The 18,921-nt window shown below is 33.2% G+C and overlaps 1 protein-coding gene across 6 annotated transcripts in view; it reads left to right on the plus strand.

The window, feature by feature from the left end:
- Positions 1-18,921, plus strand: part of NKTR (natural killer cell triggering receptor) — a 57,410-nt gene that overhangs the window by 17,344 nt on the left and 21,145 nt on the right. For 3 of the 6 annotated variants that reach the window (XM_058555859.1, XM_058555850.1, XM_058555833.1), the window contains 4 exons: positions 6,686-6,760; positions 8,232-8,339; positions 8,859-8,903; positions 10,701-10,788. In XM_058555859.1, coding sequence (XP_058411842.1) covers positions 6,686-6,760; positions 8,232-8,339; positions 8,859-8,903; positions 10,701-10,788 — 316 coding nt within the window. The other 3 variants (XM_058555876.1, XM_058555841.1, XM_058555868.1) reach the window with 3 other exon arrangements.

Genomic DNA, 18,921 nt, shown 5'->3' on the forward strand with positions numbered 1-18,921 from the left:
CTTCTCATTCTTTACTTTTTTCTGCTATTTGGTTTTTGAATCATGAAAACATTACATATTCAAAAGAAAAAACATTTTTTAGAAGGTAACTAGAAATAGCAAAAAAATTCACTGTTACCTACTTTGTTTCCCACTAGCTGTAACATTTATATTTTATTTTATAACCATAATTACCGTAGTTATTTAGGTTTAATTCTGTGTTGTAATAGATTCGTGTGCTCAATGCCACTCTTTTCTTACTACTTTTTCTCATTAATTCTTTGAGTCATATCTTAGGGGTATATTTCAAATAGATTTTTCAAGATAAAATCTGATTATTGTATTTCCTTTGCTAGGTGTAGAATTTTTTTGTTCACAGCATATTGGTTCCTTTAAGATGGTAGACAGCGTTCTGTTATCTCTAGTTTCTAATGTGAGGTGTCTGAAGCCAGCCTAATTTCTTTTTCTTTGTGGGTGACATGATTCTACCGCCTGGATGCTGGTAGTATTCTTTTCCTTTATATCTCTGAAAATAGATAGATTTTGTTAAGCTGTGTCTTGATGTTGTGCCACTTGTAATAACTTTTCCTGGTATATAATGATCTGTATATTTAGATATTCATTTATATTTTGTTAATCTTTATCTTGGAATAATTTTGTTTCAAGTGTTTTTATTGTTATTATTCAAATATTTATTGAGCACTTATTCTGTACGAGGTACGGTACAAAGCAATGGGAATAGATTGGTGAATAAATCAGACACAGTCTGTATCCCTCTGACCTTATACACATCAGTAACGCCAAGGGGTGGATATAAGTGCACTTTGTTCATACCACTTGATGGCTCATCCCATTGTATAGCAATTTGTATCTGTCCTTCCCAGCTAAGATATGAGCTCCCCCAAACAGCACTGTGCCTTATATACTGTTAGACAATCTGACACATGGGGAGGATCTCAGTAAATAATGTTTGAGTAAATGGCCTGGTTTTGTTGAAATACTACACCCATCCGTTAATTTCCTCTTAGATTTTGCTCTGTCTACCCAGTATAATCTGTTTCTATCTTTGCTCTTATCTTCATCCCTTACTTGTGATTGTAAATGTGATTTTCTTTGCCTTCTGTAGTGTGTTGTCTTCCACAATATTTTTTTCAACCATTGCTCACTTTTCCAACTACCATATCTTTTATGTCCGTGATGTATGTCTCCTTTTTCACCACTGCACCTGCAATTCCAGAACAGCTGTTTCTGAGAACAAGGAGCAATAACATTATTGAAACGTGATGTTCAATTTTATCCAGATTCTGTGTATTTGCTGATTTTATTCCTGCCACCTAGTGGCCAAATCAGGATTACAGCATGGCATAGGCATGTCTTGGCTTTTCCTCTTTGTAGCTAACATTTAAAATGTATTGATATTACCTGATTGGGCCGGCCCCGTGGCTTAGCGGTTAAGTGCGCATGCTCCGCTGCTGGTGGCCCGGGTTCAGATCCCGGGCGCACACCGACGCACCGCTTCTCCGGCCATGCTGAGGCCGCGTCCCACATACAGCAACTAGAAGGCTGTGCAACTATGACATACAACTATCTACTGGGGCTTTGGGGGAAAAAAATAAATAATAAATAAAAATTAAAAATAAATAAATAAATAAAATGTGTTGATATTACCTGATTAATCTCTCTATGTTCCCTGTCTTAGTTATTTTTAAGGATCTGCATGCTGGTATGTTGGAATTAAGGTCAGAAGCCATTCCTGCTCTGTGTCGTTTTTGTGCTTAGCCATGTGTTTTTTACTCTAAAAACACCATACTAATGTTTATACTAACCAGTTTCAGATTTTAGTCTTACCGTTATAGACCAGTGTATTTATTGGAATACCAGTAATTCCTTGGAATAAATCTTAGTATATATAAAAGATAATATTATTGACAGTAATGACTGATCCTAAAAGATTACTAAGTCCCACTAAAATATAAGTAGTGTTGAGTAACAAATATTCCTGAGATCCTATTCATTCATTCAAAAGCAGCATTAGTTTTCAAAGAGGCATCAGCAGAGTTTGTTAACTCATTACAAAAGACGATAAACCTCAGGCATTTACTCTTGGGAAATGGTGTTATGGTCACACTCATGTTTTTCATCAGTTTGGGAGCCAGAGAATCTTCTCTCCTGCAAATTCACTCCCAGTCTTTTCCTTATGTAACTATAGTTTATGTTTTTCTTTTCTATGTTTTATAATCACAGTTTATGCCTGCCATCACTGAAAATAACTAGACTACTAACCCACACTGACTTGTTTTTTCTTTCAAGACTACACCTTCAGAATATTTTCTTTTTTGATTTTTTAAAAAATGTATCTGTTTTCTATAAAATAATGCAATTCAATTGAAAAACATTTGTTGAAAACCTCTTGTTTGTCTTGCTAATGAGCTTTATTAGTTCAAGTTAATATATACTGGTCTGTATTTTATAGTTTCAGTCTAAGTATTTTTTTTATTGATGTTTTAATAGTTTATAACATTGTGAAATTTTGGGTTGTACATTTTTGTTTGTCCATCACCATATATATGTCTCCCTTCACCCCTTGTGCCCACCCCCTACCCCCACTGCCCCTGGTAACCACAGTACAGTTTTCTCTATCCATGTGTTGGTTTATATTCCACATATGAGTGAGATCATACAGTGTTGTCTTTCTCTTTCTGTCTTATTTCACTTAACATAATACCCTCCAGGCCCATCCATGTTGTTGCACATGGGACGATTTTGTCTTTTTTTATGGCTGAGTAGTATTCCATTGTGTATGTGTGTGTGTGTGTGTGTGTGTGTATATATATATATATATATATATATATATATATATATATATATACATCTTCTTGATCCAGTCATTAGTCGAGGGACACTTAGGTTGCTTCCACTTCTTGGGTATAGTGAATAATGCTGCAGTGAACATAGGGGTGCATGAGCCTCTTTGGATTGTTAATTTCAGGTTCGTTGGCTAGATTCCCAGTAGTGGGATAGCTGGATCATAGGGTATTTCTATTTTTAATTCTTTGAGGAATTTCCATAGAGGCTGTTTTCCATAGAGGCTGTACCAGTTTGCATTCCCACCAGCTGTGTATGAGGATTCCTGTTTGTCCACATCCTCTCCAACATTTGTTGTTTTTTGTCTTGGTGATTATAGCCATTCTAACGGGCGTGAGGTGATATCTTAGTGTTGTTTTGATTTGCATTTCCCTGATGATTAGTGATGTTGAACATCTTTTCATCTGCCTATTGGCCATCTGTATATCTGCTTTGGAGAAGTATCTGTTCATTTCCTCTGCCCATTTTTTGATCGGGTTGTTTGTTTTTTTGTTGTTCAGTTGTGTGAGTTCTTTATATATTATGGAGATTCACCCCTTGTCAGATATATGTTTTGCAAATATTTTCTCCCAGCTGGTGGGTTGTCTGTTCATCTTGATTCTGGTTTCATTTGTCTTATAGAAGCTCTTTAATCTGATAAAGTCCCACTTGCTTATTTTTTCTTTAGTTTCCCTAGTGTGAGTAGGCATGTCATCCAAAAAGATTCCTTTATGACCAGTGTCAAATAGTGTGTTGCCTATATTTTCTTCTATGACTTTTATAGTTTCAGGTCTCACCTTCAGGTCTTTGATCCATTTTGAGTTAATTTTTGTGAATGGCGATAGCAGATGGTCCACTTTCATTCTTTTGCATGTGGCTGTCCAGTTTTCCCAACACCATTTATTGAAGAGACTTTCCTTTCTCCATTGCATGTTCTTAGCTCCTTTGTTGAAAATTAGCTGTCCGTATATGTGTGGTTTTATTTCTGGGCTTTCAGTTCTGTTCCATTGATCTGTGTGTCTGTTTTTGTACCAGTACCATGTTGTTTTGATTACTGTTGCTTTGTAGTATGTTTTGAAGTCAGGGATTGTGATGCCTCCAGCTTTGTTCTTTTTCCTTAGGATTGCTTTAGCTCTTCGGGGTCTTTTATTGCCCCATATGAATTTTAGTATTCTTTTTTCTATTTCCGTGAAGAATGTCGTTGGGATTCTGATTGGGATTGCATTGAATCTGTAGATTGCTTTAGGTAATATAGACATTTTAACTATGTTTATTCTTCCAATCCATGTGCATGGGATGTCTTTCCATTTCTTTATGTCATCATCGATTTCTTTCAATAATGTCTTGTAGTTTTTATTGTATAGGTCTTTCACCTCCTTGGTAAGATTTATTCCTAGGTATTTTATTCTTTTTGCTGCAATTGTAAATGGTATTATCTTTTTGAGCTCTCTTTTTGTTAGTTCGTTTTTAGCATACAGAAATGCAACTGATTTTTGTAGATTGATTTTGTACCCTGCGTCAGTCTAAGTATTTTTGATTCAATCTGGAGGGAATTAATACTAGTATACCTATTTGTAGAAAATCATAATCTTTTTATTTTTTCCTTTTTTCTAATAGAAAACTTTGACCTTGCTTTATGTGTTTAAACTCTTCAAATTGTACATATACAAACATTTTAAATTGAGAAAGCAGTCTCAACCGAGACTGACAGTGTCTGAATGTTCCTAGCCTTTGTCATGCCTTATAAGCCCAATTGGGTTAATCTGTTCTTTCCATGGATTTTTAAATTATTTTTCTGGATTTGGTAGTGTTTTTAACCTTGCACCATGGTATTGAGGCCAAAACAATTTGGTTTTGTTCTGTTTTTTCTTTTGCTCTTAACAATATAATGCCATAGAGGAGACAAAACTTCTACTCTAACCCCTGCCCTATAAGAGTGAGAGGTCAATAGAAATTTTTTTTCTTCATCAAGTTAGAGGGTAAGCTACTAGAGATGAGCATTTTAAAAAAAAATCATTGTGGTTAGCTATCCCTCTCTGAATATTAGATCCGGAAGTGTAGTAATCATATTTAACTGTTTTCAAATTTATTGTACCACTAGAGGGTTCATAACTCCTAATCATCTGTAAAGGAGAAACTAAAAACATTTGAAACTTTCACCAGTTTTCATTTGGAGGCATTAAAGGTTTTGAAAAAATACTTGGATGTTGAAGTTACTATAGTCCTAAAAGAAAAGTCTGAGTTTTGATTGCTTTGATTATATCTTCTATCCTGAAAAGTAACCGTCTTACAGGGATTCCAAAGATCTAAATATATTCTAGTCTACAGAGCTAGATGATTTTGAACTTGATACCCACCTAGCCAGTCATTTCCCAGGGATTTATGAGGATTGATGAAAATAACTTTTATCACACTAGTAAAATATTTCTGTGTAAATACAAAGAGTGGTATTTAGTATTACTGATAATACATGCATTTTTAAAAATTCTGAAATGACTTTAGATACATTGCTGTCTTCCTTTTTGCTTTCTTTTCTTATCTTTTTCTTCATTCCCTGAGATATCAAGATCAGCTAGAAGGTTTTATAATTACTTTAAAATTTGGCTCCATTAAAGCTATAGGCAGAGTGTTGACACAAGAAAGTCTTCTTATATGATGCCATTATCCCACATTTTATCGTTTAAGGATATCTGTTATGCAGTGGCTTTGTTTTGTCCTCTAGGGAACTGACATGGCCAGGAATAAATTAAAATCTTAGTGATACAGAGTGAATCAAATCATTTTGTGTCTGTACTGAAAATGACTTAGGCTTGATCCACAGTTAATTTTGATTTATTCTATAAGTCCCTTTGAGTAAATAAAAATGTTCATAATGGAAAAGGTTTTGTAGGATAAGGGGAAAGGAGACTCAGGAAAGTAATTATAAATCAAAATCCCATTTCTTATTTTATAGAGGCCCTTTTAGGAGGTCTGTGAAGTCAAAACTATTTTTATAAGATGAGTTGTCTTTGGCACTCTCATTTTTAAAAGTCGAGTTTTCCACAGATTACACAATATGTAATGATGTCATCAGCTGATGGAATATGTGCATGTGTATTTTTGTGTTTTAAAAATTGCTGAGTTTTAATTTATAAAATGGTAAATAGCAATAGATAGAACCCATATTTTAAAAGCTCAGTAATTTTTAAGAGTTTACAGGAGTCCTGAGACCAAAAAGTTTATGAAGGACTTCTCTATGGCATATAGTTAAATCGAATTTGCATTGCTCCTTCTCATTTCCTGTTTATTGTAGGTTGTTGTTGTTGCTTTTAGGAACCATAACCTATTCTCTTTCTGCTCTCTCAGGGAATAGAATGTGAGTTTTAGTTGTAGGTGGCAATTCAGGAAGTTGACTATAAACAGTTCTTGCATAAAGGTAGAAAGCTGAATATAGAGGACAAAAGAACTTTCTTCTAACAGGACTGGCCAATGACTGTCTTATGATATGATGTGCTCTCATCACTGGAGGTGTTCAAGCATAGATTAAACAACTATTATCAAGAGTATTTTTAAAGAAGATTAATAGTTCAGGTAGAGGACTATACTAAAAGGGTTCTAATAATATATGCCCCCTTTAAAAGACACTTAAAATCCTACAGTTTTAGGGCTGAAACCACTTTGGCTGCACATGAATTCTAACATTAACAAATAGAGTAGAGTTCTTGTTGGCATTGCCCAGTTAAATCTTTTAACAAATTAAAATGAATTACAAAAATAGACCTTTCAATTTGTTAATTCTATTTATCTATTTTATTCCTTCTGATATAAAATGTGGTATATTTAATCAACTTGCTTACCTTTTTTTTCATGTGTTTTATTTCAGTTGGTCGCATTATGTTTCAGCTCTTCTCAGACATATGTCCAAAAACATGCAAAAACTTCCTTTGCCTATGCTCAGGTAAATGAATTATTAAATTATTTCCAATGAGAAGTCGTAACTTAATGGTTTTACTTTGCTTAATGGAGTAGATAGTTTCCCTATAAAGTGATGGGCTGTGAAATAACATTTAACAGAATAGATATTTTCCTTAAAAAGTAATGCGCTGATATGAAATCAGGAAAGTATTTCTTAAAGGGAAGAAAGGAAAAAGAAATGGTCTCAAAAGTGAAAAAGAAAGTACTATATGTAATGAAATCTTTTCTATACATTGTAGTTTATAAAATAATAGCATATTCAAAACCGATTTGTTATAATTTTACAAATTTCAGTGCTTTGAACAAATTTAGCATTCCAGATTTCACAAGAAATTTAGGATTAGAAGATAGCAAGGCAAAACATATTATGAAGTTGTTCTTTGTTATACATAATTGGATTTATTTTTTTTTAATTTTTTTTGTCTAAGATGTCTTTATTTTACTTTCATTTGTGAAGGATATTTTTATTGGGTATAGAATTTTAGGTTCGCAGGATTTTTTTCTTTCAACACATTAATGATGTTTTCCATTGTCTTTTGGCTTCCATTATTTTTCATAAGAATCCAGCCATCATTATTAATGTTGTTTTCTTGAATGTAATGTGTAGTTTTCCTCTGTGTGCTTTTTTCCCCTTTATTGTGAAATTTTTGATGTACATTATTGTTTGTCAGTTACCATATAAATGCATCCCTTCACGCCTTGTGCCTACCCCCCACCCCCATTGCCCCTGGTAACCACCAAACAGTTCTGTCTGTCTGTGTGTTGGTTTATCTTGCACATGAGTGAAATCGTGCAGTGTTTGTGGATTTACATTTTTAAAAAGTAGAAAAAATTGGGAGGAAAAACGTCTATAATGTTACTTTAAAAATAGAAATAGCCGGGCTGGCCCCATGGCATAGTGGTTAAGTGCACGCGCTCTACTGCTGGTGGCCTGGGGTTCGGATCCTGCGCGCACACCGATGCACTGCTTGTCAGGCCGTGCTGTGGTGGCGTCCCATATAAAGTGGAGGAAGATGGGCACAGATGTTAGCCCAGGGCCAGTCTTCCTCAGCAAAAAGAGGAGGATTGGCATGGATGTTAGCTCAGGGCTGATCTTCCTCACAAAAAGAAAAAAAAAATAGCAAATTGAATTTTTAAAATCTATACTTGGATGCACTTACATACACACACAATCTTTGTACCAACTCCTTGATTATATTCTTTTACTGGAGTAATAGCCGTTTCTAATCTTTCTTTTCTCTGGTAGTGTGTAGAGTCTGTACCACACAATTTAACATTTATATGCTGCTTTGTGTTATTTATTTTGGTTTGTATGTATATTAAATTGTCACACTGTCTACTTCTTATATCTCTTACAGTGCCCAAACACAGGAGGGATTGACAAAGGACTAATTGAATAATACTTTTCATGGAAGGATATGTTTGTAGCTAAACTTCATTTCTCTTTTTTCCAGGGGAGAAAGGCCTTGGGAAAACAACTGGGAAGAAGTTATGTTATAAAGGTTCTACATTCCATCGTGTGGTTAAAAACTTTATGATTCAGGGTGGGGACTTCAGTGAAGGTAGAGCTAAAAGTTGTGCTCCTAATAACTCCATCTACCAGTTTCTAAAGTATCTTATTATTACTTTTAATTGTAAATATTTTGTCACTTATAGTATGATGTAAATATTAGGTGGTCAGTGAAGAGTTGTTAGATGAGTGAATATTGTAGACCTAGAATTTTTGAAAAACAAAATACTAAGACATTTTATTTTGTTTTTATGCAATTTTAGTAATATAATTACTTGGTCAATTTGCTTACAATGAATGCCAAACTACTGTCCAATTGTTCCTATTCTAGAATTTTGTTGGTCTGATTACAGTTTGAAATAAATGGGTTATGGAGATAACTTTTTTAATAGTGTTTATTGTAATAAGATTGGACTTATAGTTTAAAGATGAGGTTAATTAAGAATTCTTAGAATTTTGATTATCTGCAGCAATTACAAGATGTTAGCAAATTTAAACCATAAAAAGTAATTTATATGTATTAGTTTATTTTTAATTTTCATTATAGCTTAATGTAGCTCATTATTTACAGGTAATGGAAAAGGTGGAGAATCAATTTATGGTGGATATTTTAAAGGTAAGACTTAATATTTTATGGTCTTCTGTTTCAGTTCTGATATTAAAGCAGGTTTGATCATGTACTTTTAATGAGAAGAGGTTTACTTATAGTTCACTTTTTGCATGAAACTAATGCTGCATGAAATACTTTATTTGCATGAACTTGGGGATAAATTATATTGTAATATATAACTTTTAATTGACAAGATTAATTAAAGCTAACTTTATCGTTAAACATGACTTTCAGCATGGAGGTTAGGCAACTATATACATGAAAACTCCTATCTTCCTGCCTAAAACTGTCAACATATTCTTTTGTTTATAGAGAATGTGGTCTTTTGCAAAATGAAAAGGTAAGAGAACGAAGCTCAGTAACACAAATTCCAATTCTGTTCCCTTGCACCCTTCCTAATAAATTTATGGACAGTCTGGGTCAGGTTGTGGCTGGATTTCTTATTTTGCTTGAAGACTTGGAAAATTCTGTACACTGTTTCATACATGCATCTGTATCTTTTTTCTTTTCCCAATGGGTTGTTAGTTCCACATCAGGGAAAGCAATCTAGCTGTGTTTTTTTTCCCTAAACCAAGCAATTTCTTTGGTAGAAAAAGTTGGTATTTTCTCCTTTCTCAAAGGTTTGTATGTTTTCTTTTGTATACTAGAACTATATGATTGTGTTTTATTCCTACAGTAGTAGCATTTGCATAAATCTAACTATTGCACTTGCCCCAAAAAGCCTTAGAAAAGTCAGTTGCAGAGATTTGTAATGGGAACCAATATTACTAGGTTTTAATGCCATGATAGCTTCAGTGTTATAATAGTCTTTTATATTTCTTTTGGGGGAAAATGGATTACTACTCTTTTTCAGAAGCCTGTTCCCAAGGTAATCATTTTTTAAAGTTTTCTATGTTTCTGTTTGTTCTAAAGAGAGATTTGTTTGTATGAATGTTAAAAGGAAATTGAAATTAGTTTTCAGTATATTTCTGCTGGAATTAAAAGGATCTCTAGGTAATTTTTATGACAGAGTTTTTCCTTTGAACTAGTAGGAAACAGCTCTTTGGCTGGTTCTATTAGCATGTAGCAATTGGAAACTAATGCTGTAGGCCACTTTAATGTGGTTGTTCCCTGTGGCAGATACTTGTGTATCTTAAAATTGTATTTTGCCATTTAACTTTTGTTTCTACAGGACTTTCTTCCTTAGATAACTTTTGATCCTATTGATTAGAAGGAATCCACATACTTAATTTAATTTAGGCATGTCCTTACAACTTAATTTATGTAATTTTTTGGTTTTTATGCTCATAGTCTAGCTTTAATTCAGTTGAATTAAGTAATAAGTAATTATAATTAAAAGTAACTACATATTAAATAATTAAGTAATAAATTTACCATATAGAAAATAAGAGAATTATTAAACTTCTCCATGTATAGTGCAGTAGGCAGGATAATTGGAAATTTGAAAGAAATGAGCTTTACTATAGAGATTTCTCTAAAATTTCTTTACTAGTTTTCCCTCAAAGTTAATAGTTTAAATATCATGTAGCCAAAATATGTTACTACTAAAAGTGACTGTTCTAAGGCTGTTTGTATAAAGTATTAAATACATGTTCTTTTCCTCAAGGCTTTAGTATTTTTTTACTACTTTATTGCTTTTGTTACTTGGGTAGTTAAAAAATTTTTTTTCTAAATATTCAGTCAAGTATCTGTACTGACCAGAAGAGGAATTTCATCCTTTGCTTTCTATTTATTACTGTGAACGTTACACTTTAAAAGTCGCTTGTAATTGGAAACTGACAAATTTGTGTTTTCTTCAAACAGATGAAAACTTTATTCTCAAACATGACAGAGCGTTCCTTTTGTCAATGGCAAATCGAGGGAAACATACCAATGGTTCCCAGTTTTTCATGTGAGTAGGCATAATTCAGAGATGAGCTTTTCTTAAACAGAGAAGCGCTGTTCATGAGAAAGATGGTATAGTTAAACCAAGTTTAATGCTAGAATTCTGTCAATTTGGGATTTATTAATTTTAATGTTATAGTAACTGGTAAGCTCTAACAGCTGCCTCAGCATTCAGCACATATCCTGGATTTGAAGAATGGTACTTAAAAGACATAACTTGAAGATGTACTTTATTTTCAAAATACATTGTCATTTTCAGAAAAGAAATTGGCTTTGACTCTTAACAAATTTGGGGGCTCAGTTTACCAAAGCTAGATTGGAACATAAGCTGTTGATGAACATTTAAAAATTGTTCATAGACTAGGACTAGGTGTACCCTTGGCATGGAAAGCAGTTGGTTTGAGTAAACCATTGTATGGTTGCTTTTCCTTTTACTATTGCTCTTTGAGCCAATTTGAGAGAGGTACCATTGTTTTCTGATATTGTATAGAGATAAGTGATTTGCTGTTGAGCCAGCATTGTAAAAAAAGAAAAATCTCAAACCTTGTGAGATCTCTATGCATAATTGAATTAACCCAATATTGCTGTCATTTCTACCGAAATTTATGAGATTATCACTCAGGAAACGTCAGAATGCTAAATTTGCTTTTTAAAAATCTCCTTTACATGTACATGCTTGCACAACCAAAACCTTACTTATTTCTCATCTGAAAGATCTTTGGCATACTTTTAGTTGTATTCTTATCTAAAGTTACTCCAAAACCTATTTTTACCAAAATCCTATGATATAAAATATGAAACATAATTGGTTAGCATGAATTTTAATGCTTTTGATTGGAAGTAAATCTCTACAGTTGTGCCATGTATATTGGAGAAATATTTTATTCATGGTTTACCAGAAAAAGTAAGTCATCTTTCTGAATGGAGGAGTATGAATGGCGCTTCCCTGTCTTTAAATGAGTAAATTATTCATATAAACTAAATCTCACATTTTAAATTTTTCTGAAAAAACAGATTTCCAACATGATCTGATAAAGTTCAGATAAGGGACATTCTGTTCCTAAGAATGTCCTAAAAATGGAAAGCTGATAGAAGATGATAATGCTTGGAGTTGTGCAGGAAAAAAGGAAGGCCTAATACAGTTGTTCCTGTATCTTCTTTTGATTTCATAGAGTATTCGTTACTACACTTCTTTACTAGAGTATTTTTCTATTCTTAACCTTCTTTAAGGGCCAAAAAAAATGTAGTGGGAAATATTTTGAAAAACTTATTTTATAGTACTTTAATATAGAAGCTGTTTACTCTTTGATTGAGGTTTCCCATTTCCATTTTTAAGCTTATCTGAACTGTGAACATGATAAACTAATGATTCCTTGGTCAAGAAGCTATCATCTGAGGGCTCTAAAGTTTCTTTTAGATTTGCTTTTTTATGTCAGTACATTTAAAATTTGATTTAGCAGGTAGCAGCAGCTTCTTCCCATTGTTAATACCGACTAGCTTCTTTATAAAATGTTAAAGAGTTAAAACTGGTGCACCTATATACATTAATTCAAATCCAATATATGAGATTCTCCCTTCAAAAAATTTAGAGTATCTTGTTTCTGTGTTATTTAGTACTTGCTTAAGTCTTTCTGTTTAGTATCAAACAAAATTAAGGCTATTGCTGTTTCCTACATAGCTTAATTTTACATTGGACTGCTATTTTTGACAAGAAGTGCCAAATTAAAATTTTAATATCAGTAAATTAAGATTAAAATTTTTAAACTTGTTTTCATGATTAACTAACTGTAGATGGCACTAAAATCACTGTGAACTTGTGATTGAAAGAAAATTTTCTACTTTTAGTTTGAAATTTACTTCTGGAAATAAGTTTGGAGTTAAAAGCAATCTTGGAAGTAATTGAGCGTTTTTACACACACAAAAAAATCCTTATCTCTTTTTTAAGAAGTTTTTGTGTATGTGGTTTTTTTTGCTGGCTGAAAGTACCAGTTCTCCATGGATTGTAGGATAAACTAATATTCACCTTTCTAAACAAAACATTGTCTTGCTTTTATAGAAAGGATAGGTAAAATGGAGATGGTGGCCCATAAAGGAAAAATCTTTGAAAATCTGTCTTGCAAGCCCAAATCTTTTGGAGTTGGAAGTAGTAGAAAAATATAATGTTCTGTCTTCAAGTTGTGTATATGATCACAGATAATCGCTCTAAAAGTTGAGGTTACAAGGGTTGATGGTCGCAGAGCCGTCTGGTGGCATCCCAGGGGTGGCTCCTGCATTTTACCCTCTTACCACAGCTCTTCCTATGCCACCTTGAGCAGCAGTTCTGTAATCTGGAAAAAAAAAGGGTAGTGTAAGAATGGATGGTAAAGTGCCAAGAACTGCCTTTATAGTTGCAGTTTTATAGGCTTCATAAGGACTTTTAATATATTCTTGTAAAATTGTATTTTTAGTTTGTGTTATAAATCTTCTACTTTGTAATTCCTAAGGAGTAAATTTGGTGCTGTTAGTGTGGGTGTTTGCAAAATGTTCCACAAAGATTCTTGTGCTTTGGGCAATAACTATTGTCTTCATTACTTATGCATTTAAAACTTCCCCTTTCTAAGGCATATATCATTTTTATTAAATATAATTTTGCATATATTGCTTTCTTTGGGTGAAACAATTATGTATATGATGAAAATCAGATTTTTTTCTATAAAGCTATTTGTAGTTTTTTCAATAACTGCTTATATCTACTACGGTTAATTAGCCATAATGATTTTGCTTTTGGGGGCCTAAATGGAAGAAAACTGATTCTTTTTGAAATAGTACTGTTCAAGAAACATGAAAGAAGTGATGTATGGTACTATCCCTATGAATCACTGAGGATATAATGGTGTGTTCATGTTGAGGTGTTTTTGAGGGAATTCAAAGACCTAGGACTGAAGTAATAACTAAGTTAACTTGATATTTAGTTATTTTGTGCTTTTTAATATGATTTATTTTTCAAGGCAAAGACTAGGAAGAAACAACAATAAAAGCTATAGAGTTGTAAAGTCTTAGAGTGGAAAAGGATTTAGAGATCATCTAGCCCAAGCTTTTCATTCTACAGATAATGCTAAATAAGGAAGAAAAACCATATAAAGTCCAGGTTATGGAAATTTTATTCATAATCTAGAAGAAATTGATAGCTTGAAAGAGAATGCTGCACACTGTAAGCTACAGGATTTTATTGACCCCTCTGCTCTGAATTTAGTTTAGTTAGGTATTAAAAGCGTCAGGCATTGCTGGAAAATAAAATGACGTGCAGGGAAACATTTTTCTTTTCCTTTGGCTGTTAGTATTAACAGTCCATTAATTCTGGCTCTAATTTTTATTCTCTTTATATACATTCTTCAAAACGATAAAGAAGATATTGCATAAAGTAGTCATTAAAAAGATTAATTAGGTGGTTTATAGCTTCGTATTAAATAACTACTCTCCTGGGTTAAAGCACTAACGGAGCTATCAGGATGCCTTGGTTCTAGTTTTATTTACTATGTACCTTGAGTTAGTTTTGTCTTTCCTTTTCTATTTATAAAGTATCTACCCCACTTTCAAAGATAAAGTCAACATTTTGGTGTGAAAATGTGAATATAAAAGGAAGAAAGCATTTCGTAGATTGATCTGTTTCTGAATATGTGGAATGATACATATGTGCAAACCTTGTCTTGCCCAAAGGGAATAAATGTACTTGCCTAATTTTCATCAGTCTGAAAGGTGCTACAAGGAAGCCCTGGGCTTGTCTTGCCTAAACCAGGAGCAGCAGCAGCACTGTTCACCAGCCGCTGTTAGAACGCTGGTGCGGCGGGTACAGTTGTCCCCTTCCGCTCAGCCTGTGCAGGCTTCATCTCACAGCCATGGAGGAGAACAACTGCAGAGCTTTAGAGTACAGTCTCTGTCATTGGCCACTGTTAGTCGTTGGTCGTGATCATTATAAAAATATAACAAGATAATGTAGAAAAGGCAAACTTTGAACTTCAAACAGCAAGTATTTATTACATTTTAACAGTCATAAATAGGACATAAATGGGAGGGAAACCTAAGAAGTTCTAGGATATGTTCTTTGTCATTTAATAATCAGACTTGCAGGTGGCTACTCACCTGAATGGGAAACAAGTGCTGATCATTTCAGAGTAGCAGAGCAAGGGGAGTTACAGGGGTGGTTTGGTTTTAAGAGATTTATAAAGCTATGTTGACATTTTGGGTAGCAAAGGTAAATTTGGGTAGAAATACTTTTTCCCCCCACATATTCATGAATTTTTGTGAGAAGAAATGCTAGTAAGTGTTAATAACCTGAGAAGTCTAGCTTTTTCCTTTCTTTTTTTGGGTAATACCTTCATATGTTAATTTCAAGGTTTTTCATGAACAAAGATGTTCATGAAACTTAACCGTAAGCCAAGTTCTCTGAATATCACATCATCCCTAACATTCAGTCTTAATATTACTTAATGTATATGACACATACATATTAGCAACCTGGAAGGCATTTTATATATAGTAGTGTTTGATGTGTATTGTTAACATTAGTGCTGAATTTTTTAAAGCTCTTCTATTTTGGTGACTTTTGGAACGCATAGCTAGAGCACTGTCATGTGGCTTAGTTTCCATTGCCCTTACAAGCTTTGTCACTGTGTACAATTTGATGCCTCTTCCACGATGGTGTGGTATTTTTGGGAGTTGAAGGAAAAATTGCATGTTAAAGGCTACGTTAGACATTAGAAATAGGTTATCTTTATTTTCTTCTCCTGTACTACTTTACATCGAGAGTCACTTTTTTTACAGATTCGTTGAAAACACTGCAGTATTCGATACATTCTTTTTTGACAGTAATTTGTGTATCAATGCCTTTATAAGAAATTAAAGCTTATTTTAAATATTTCAAGATTTAATATGTCCAAAACTCCTATAAAGAATTTTCTTTATTGTATATAATATAGTTTTTGGTCTGAGTAGTACTAGATATGTTTAAAGTTTAATAGAGTTAAAATTGGTCAAACAGTGTATATTCTTTGAAAAAAAATTTTTTTATAATGAGGAAAATCAGATTAGATAGGAAAAGAAAGTACTATGACCAAGATTTGACAGCATACTCTTATACTTCCATCTTTTTATCCTTTATTCTTTGAGAAGTTCCTTAAAATTCTGCTTATGCTGCTTTATTCTTTTAGATTATTATTATCATTTTAAATGACTTAACAACTACAAAAGTATATGTAATGGAAGTGAACAGCAACTACAGTTTAAACATTTCCTCATTAACTCCTGATAGTGGTCTGTTGTGTTGTGTGACGGAAAAAAGATTTCAAATATAGAAACATGAAAGGTTCTTTATTTGAAGTGAAATAGTAAATGAGTTCCCTGAAATTTTGTTTGGTTTGAATTCTCTTAACTCAATTCTGTCCATGGAAATTTTTGCTTTCCACTGGTAACAACTGCTCCTGGGCATTCAGATATATATATTTATGTATGTACTCAGGATATGTTATTCCCTTTTTGAGATAGTTGTTAGTTGACTTGGCTAGTTTCTAGAATTTGTGAAGTGAAATGTAATGTTTTGTTAATAGCTATTATTCACACTTGAGTGTTACAGTATTAAGGATCTGAGCAGGTTCCCACTTTAACCACAGTGCTTTTCTTAAGCATAATTCATCTCTACATACGTATCTTATGTGAAAGAAAATTTAGAGCCCTCCATTTTAAAAAGCTTTCTTGCTTTGCATAAAACTTGAAAATATTTAATTTCAAAGTTATATTGATATTAAAACATAGATTCAGTCTTGTCTTAAAAGTGTATTACAATTTATTTCTTGCCATTTTTGTGTAAAATTTACAGAAAGAGTGTTACACCGTGCGCTCCAAAGGTAATGTCTCATTACTCTAAGGCTCTTTCTTTTTCTTTCTTTGCCTTTATCTCTTTAATCCTATTGTTATATGCATTGAACCATTTTAAGAAAAAAACCCTTTCTGCTTGATCTATGGCAGTAATACGTGTAAAACAAGTGTGTTTTCTTGTCCATGGTTAATCCTGAGAAGTATATTTTAATTTCAGGGCTTGTTTCCACACATCTTTAGGGGCGGGGGTGGTATACTGTATATAATATAATGGTTTAGATTTCATTTCAGTACAGAACTATTGATTTCTGTATAAGGCCAAAAGCTTCTTTGATAATGGTATAAAAATGTAGATTGCTTTTTGGAGTAACAGTGACACTTTTCAATTTCTAGGATTTACAAGGTTTAAGTGAACCCTTGTGCATATATTTTTAAAGTAGATTCAGGGGTGGAAGAAACTGGAAAATCGATGTCTAAGTGACAGGAGAACATGGAAATGTGAAAATATTGAAAGCTTTTATAATTTGAAATGTTCTTTGTGATTGTTTCTCCTTTAGGTATGTTTTCATAAGCATGTATAAACTTAAATATTTATGATAGTCTCTGCCTTTCTTAAGGTCTTAACTTACTGAGCATATGTCACCACTGCATGGATCTTGACAACTGTATAGTTTTGAAAGATCCATACAGTTTGTGGGCTGAGATCTCTTTGTCCATTGTAGTAGAATTGAATAGCTGGGACTTCCCTCTGCCCTTTTGTAACCCCTTTTGGCAGTGTCCTCTGTTTATCCATGTCTAGTGTCAGCTGCGTGCCAGTAAGCCTGCTTTACATTGGGATTTCTACTCCTGGAATGTAGGCTGAGAACCCTAGAGGGCTTCTTTTTGTTACGATACTTTCAGTATTCTTCATATGTAGTCTAACGCAATTAAAGTATAAATTTGTATTTCTGCATCCTAAGTTGCAGATGTGAGCAATGGCTTAATTATTTATACCAGTTAGGCACGGCAGGCCAGCTGAAATTTGTCCTTGAAAGAATAGTTTTTTTCTTCATTTGCTTTCTTCACTACTGCAATAAAGGACCAAATTTGTTTGTCTTCAGTTTTCATTTGAATTAAAAATAAAACTTGAATCTATCATGAAGGTAGCTATTCCATCCTCTGATTGAGTCTCAAGTAGTATGTTGCTGCATCACTGCAGTTAGCTAGAATGTTTTAATCTCACCAGTTGCTCCAAAGGTTTGCCATAAGGTGGTTTTTACCGCACTGTTAGCCAAGGTGGCAAATTGAATTGGGCTCTGTGTTTTAGAGAAATCTGTAGGCTTTTCCCCAATACCAGATCAGAGAGTTGTGAGAGAAAGAATCAAGGAAGGAAGAGGAATGTATCTAATCAATAAACCATTCATTGTTTTCTCTGCTACATATTTGAGACTGATCCCTTACATTGTAGAACATTTTTACCTTGAAAAATTTTACCTCTTTACATCTTTCATACAATGGAATCTCTGTGTAGTGTATATACTAATTTATTCCTATCTTTTATGTGCTTTGGTAAAGTTTTATAATTATGGGAAGCACAGTTCTATCTCAAAGTTTTTGTCCATTGTAGTTTCTGGATGTTAGTTTAATGATTTAAGCATTATTGCCTCACCAGTTTGCTAGATTTTTCTTTCTTTCTTTTTCCTGTTTTTATTCATTTTTACTATTACATTGGCTTAAATTACCACTTCTCAATCTTCTAAGGAAAATTTGAGACTAGTGGTTTTACAACTCAAGATACCCTTTAAAATTCTGGAACTTCTTAAGTTGACATTTTAATTTTTTTAAATTAAATTCTGTAGTGCTCTTACAGAACTGAATATTCTTAATGTAAGTATAAGTGTTACAATTCCTTGTAGAATAATGATTTTTATCATTGATGTGAAAGTTAAAATTGTGTTTTGTTGACTTACATGTCTTCAAATTGCCCTAAAATGAATATAAAAATTGATATGGGAGCTTTTAGTACAATTGACTGCTTTCACATGGCCTGATACCCAGTGACCTTTCTCTCAAATATCTATTTCTCATTCTTAGAAACAAAGATGTTTGTGGTATACACTTCTGAGTTTAGTTATCTGCTTTTGAATTTTTTTCCACTGCAATTCACATAGTGTGAAGATCTGTGAAAATGCTATAGGAAAACCAGCTTGGGTTCAAAATATCTTTAACCACATGTACCCCCTAGGCTTCCCAAGAGTGAGTGACTGCCCAGTTTGTGACTGTAGAAGAAGTTGGTTGGGTGTTTTCTGAG

The sequence above is a fragment of the Diceros bicornis genome, chromosome 2, assembly GCF_020826845.1.
Source record: "Diceros bicornis minor isolate mBicDic1 chromosome 2, mDicBic1.mat.cur, whole genome shotgun sequence".
NCBI classification, from domain to species: domain Eukaryota; kingdom Metazoa; phylum Chordata; class Mammalia; order Perissodactyla; family Rhinocerotidae; genus Diceros; species Diceros bicornis.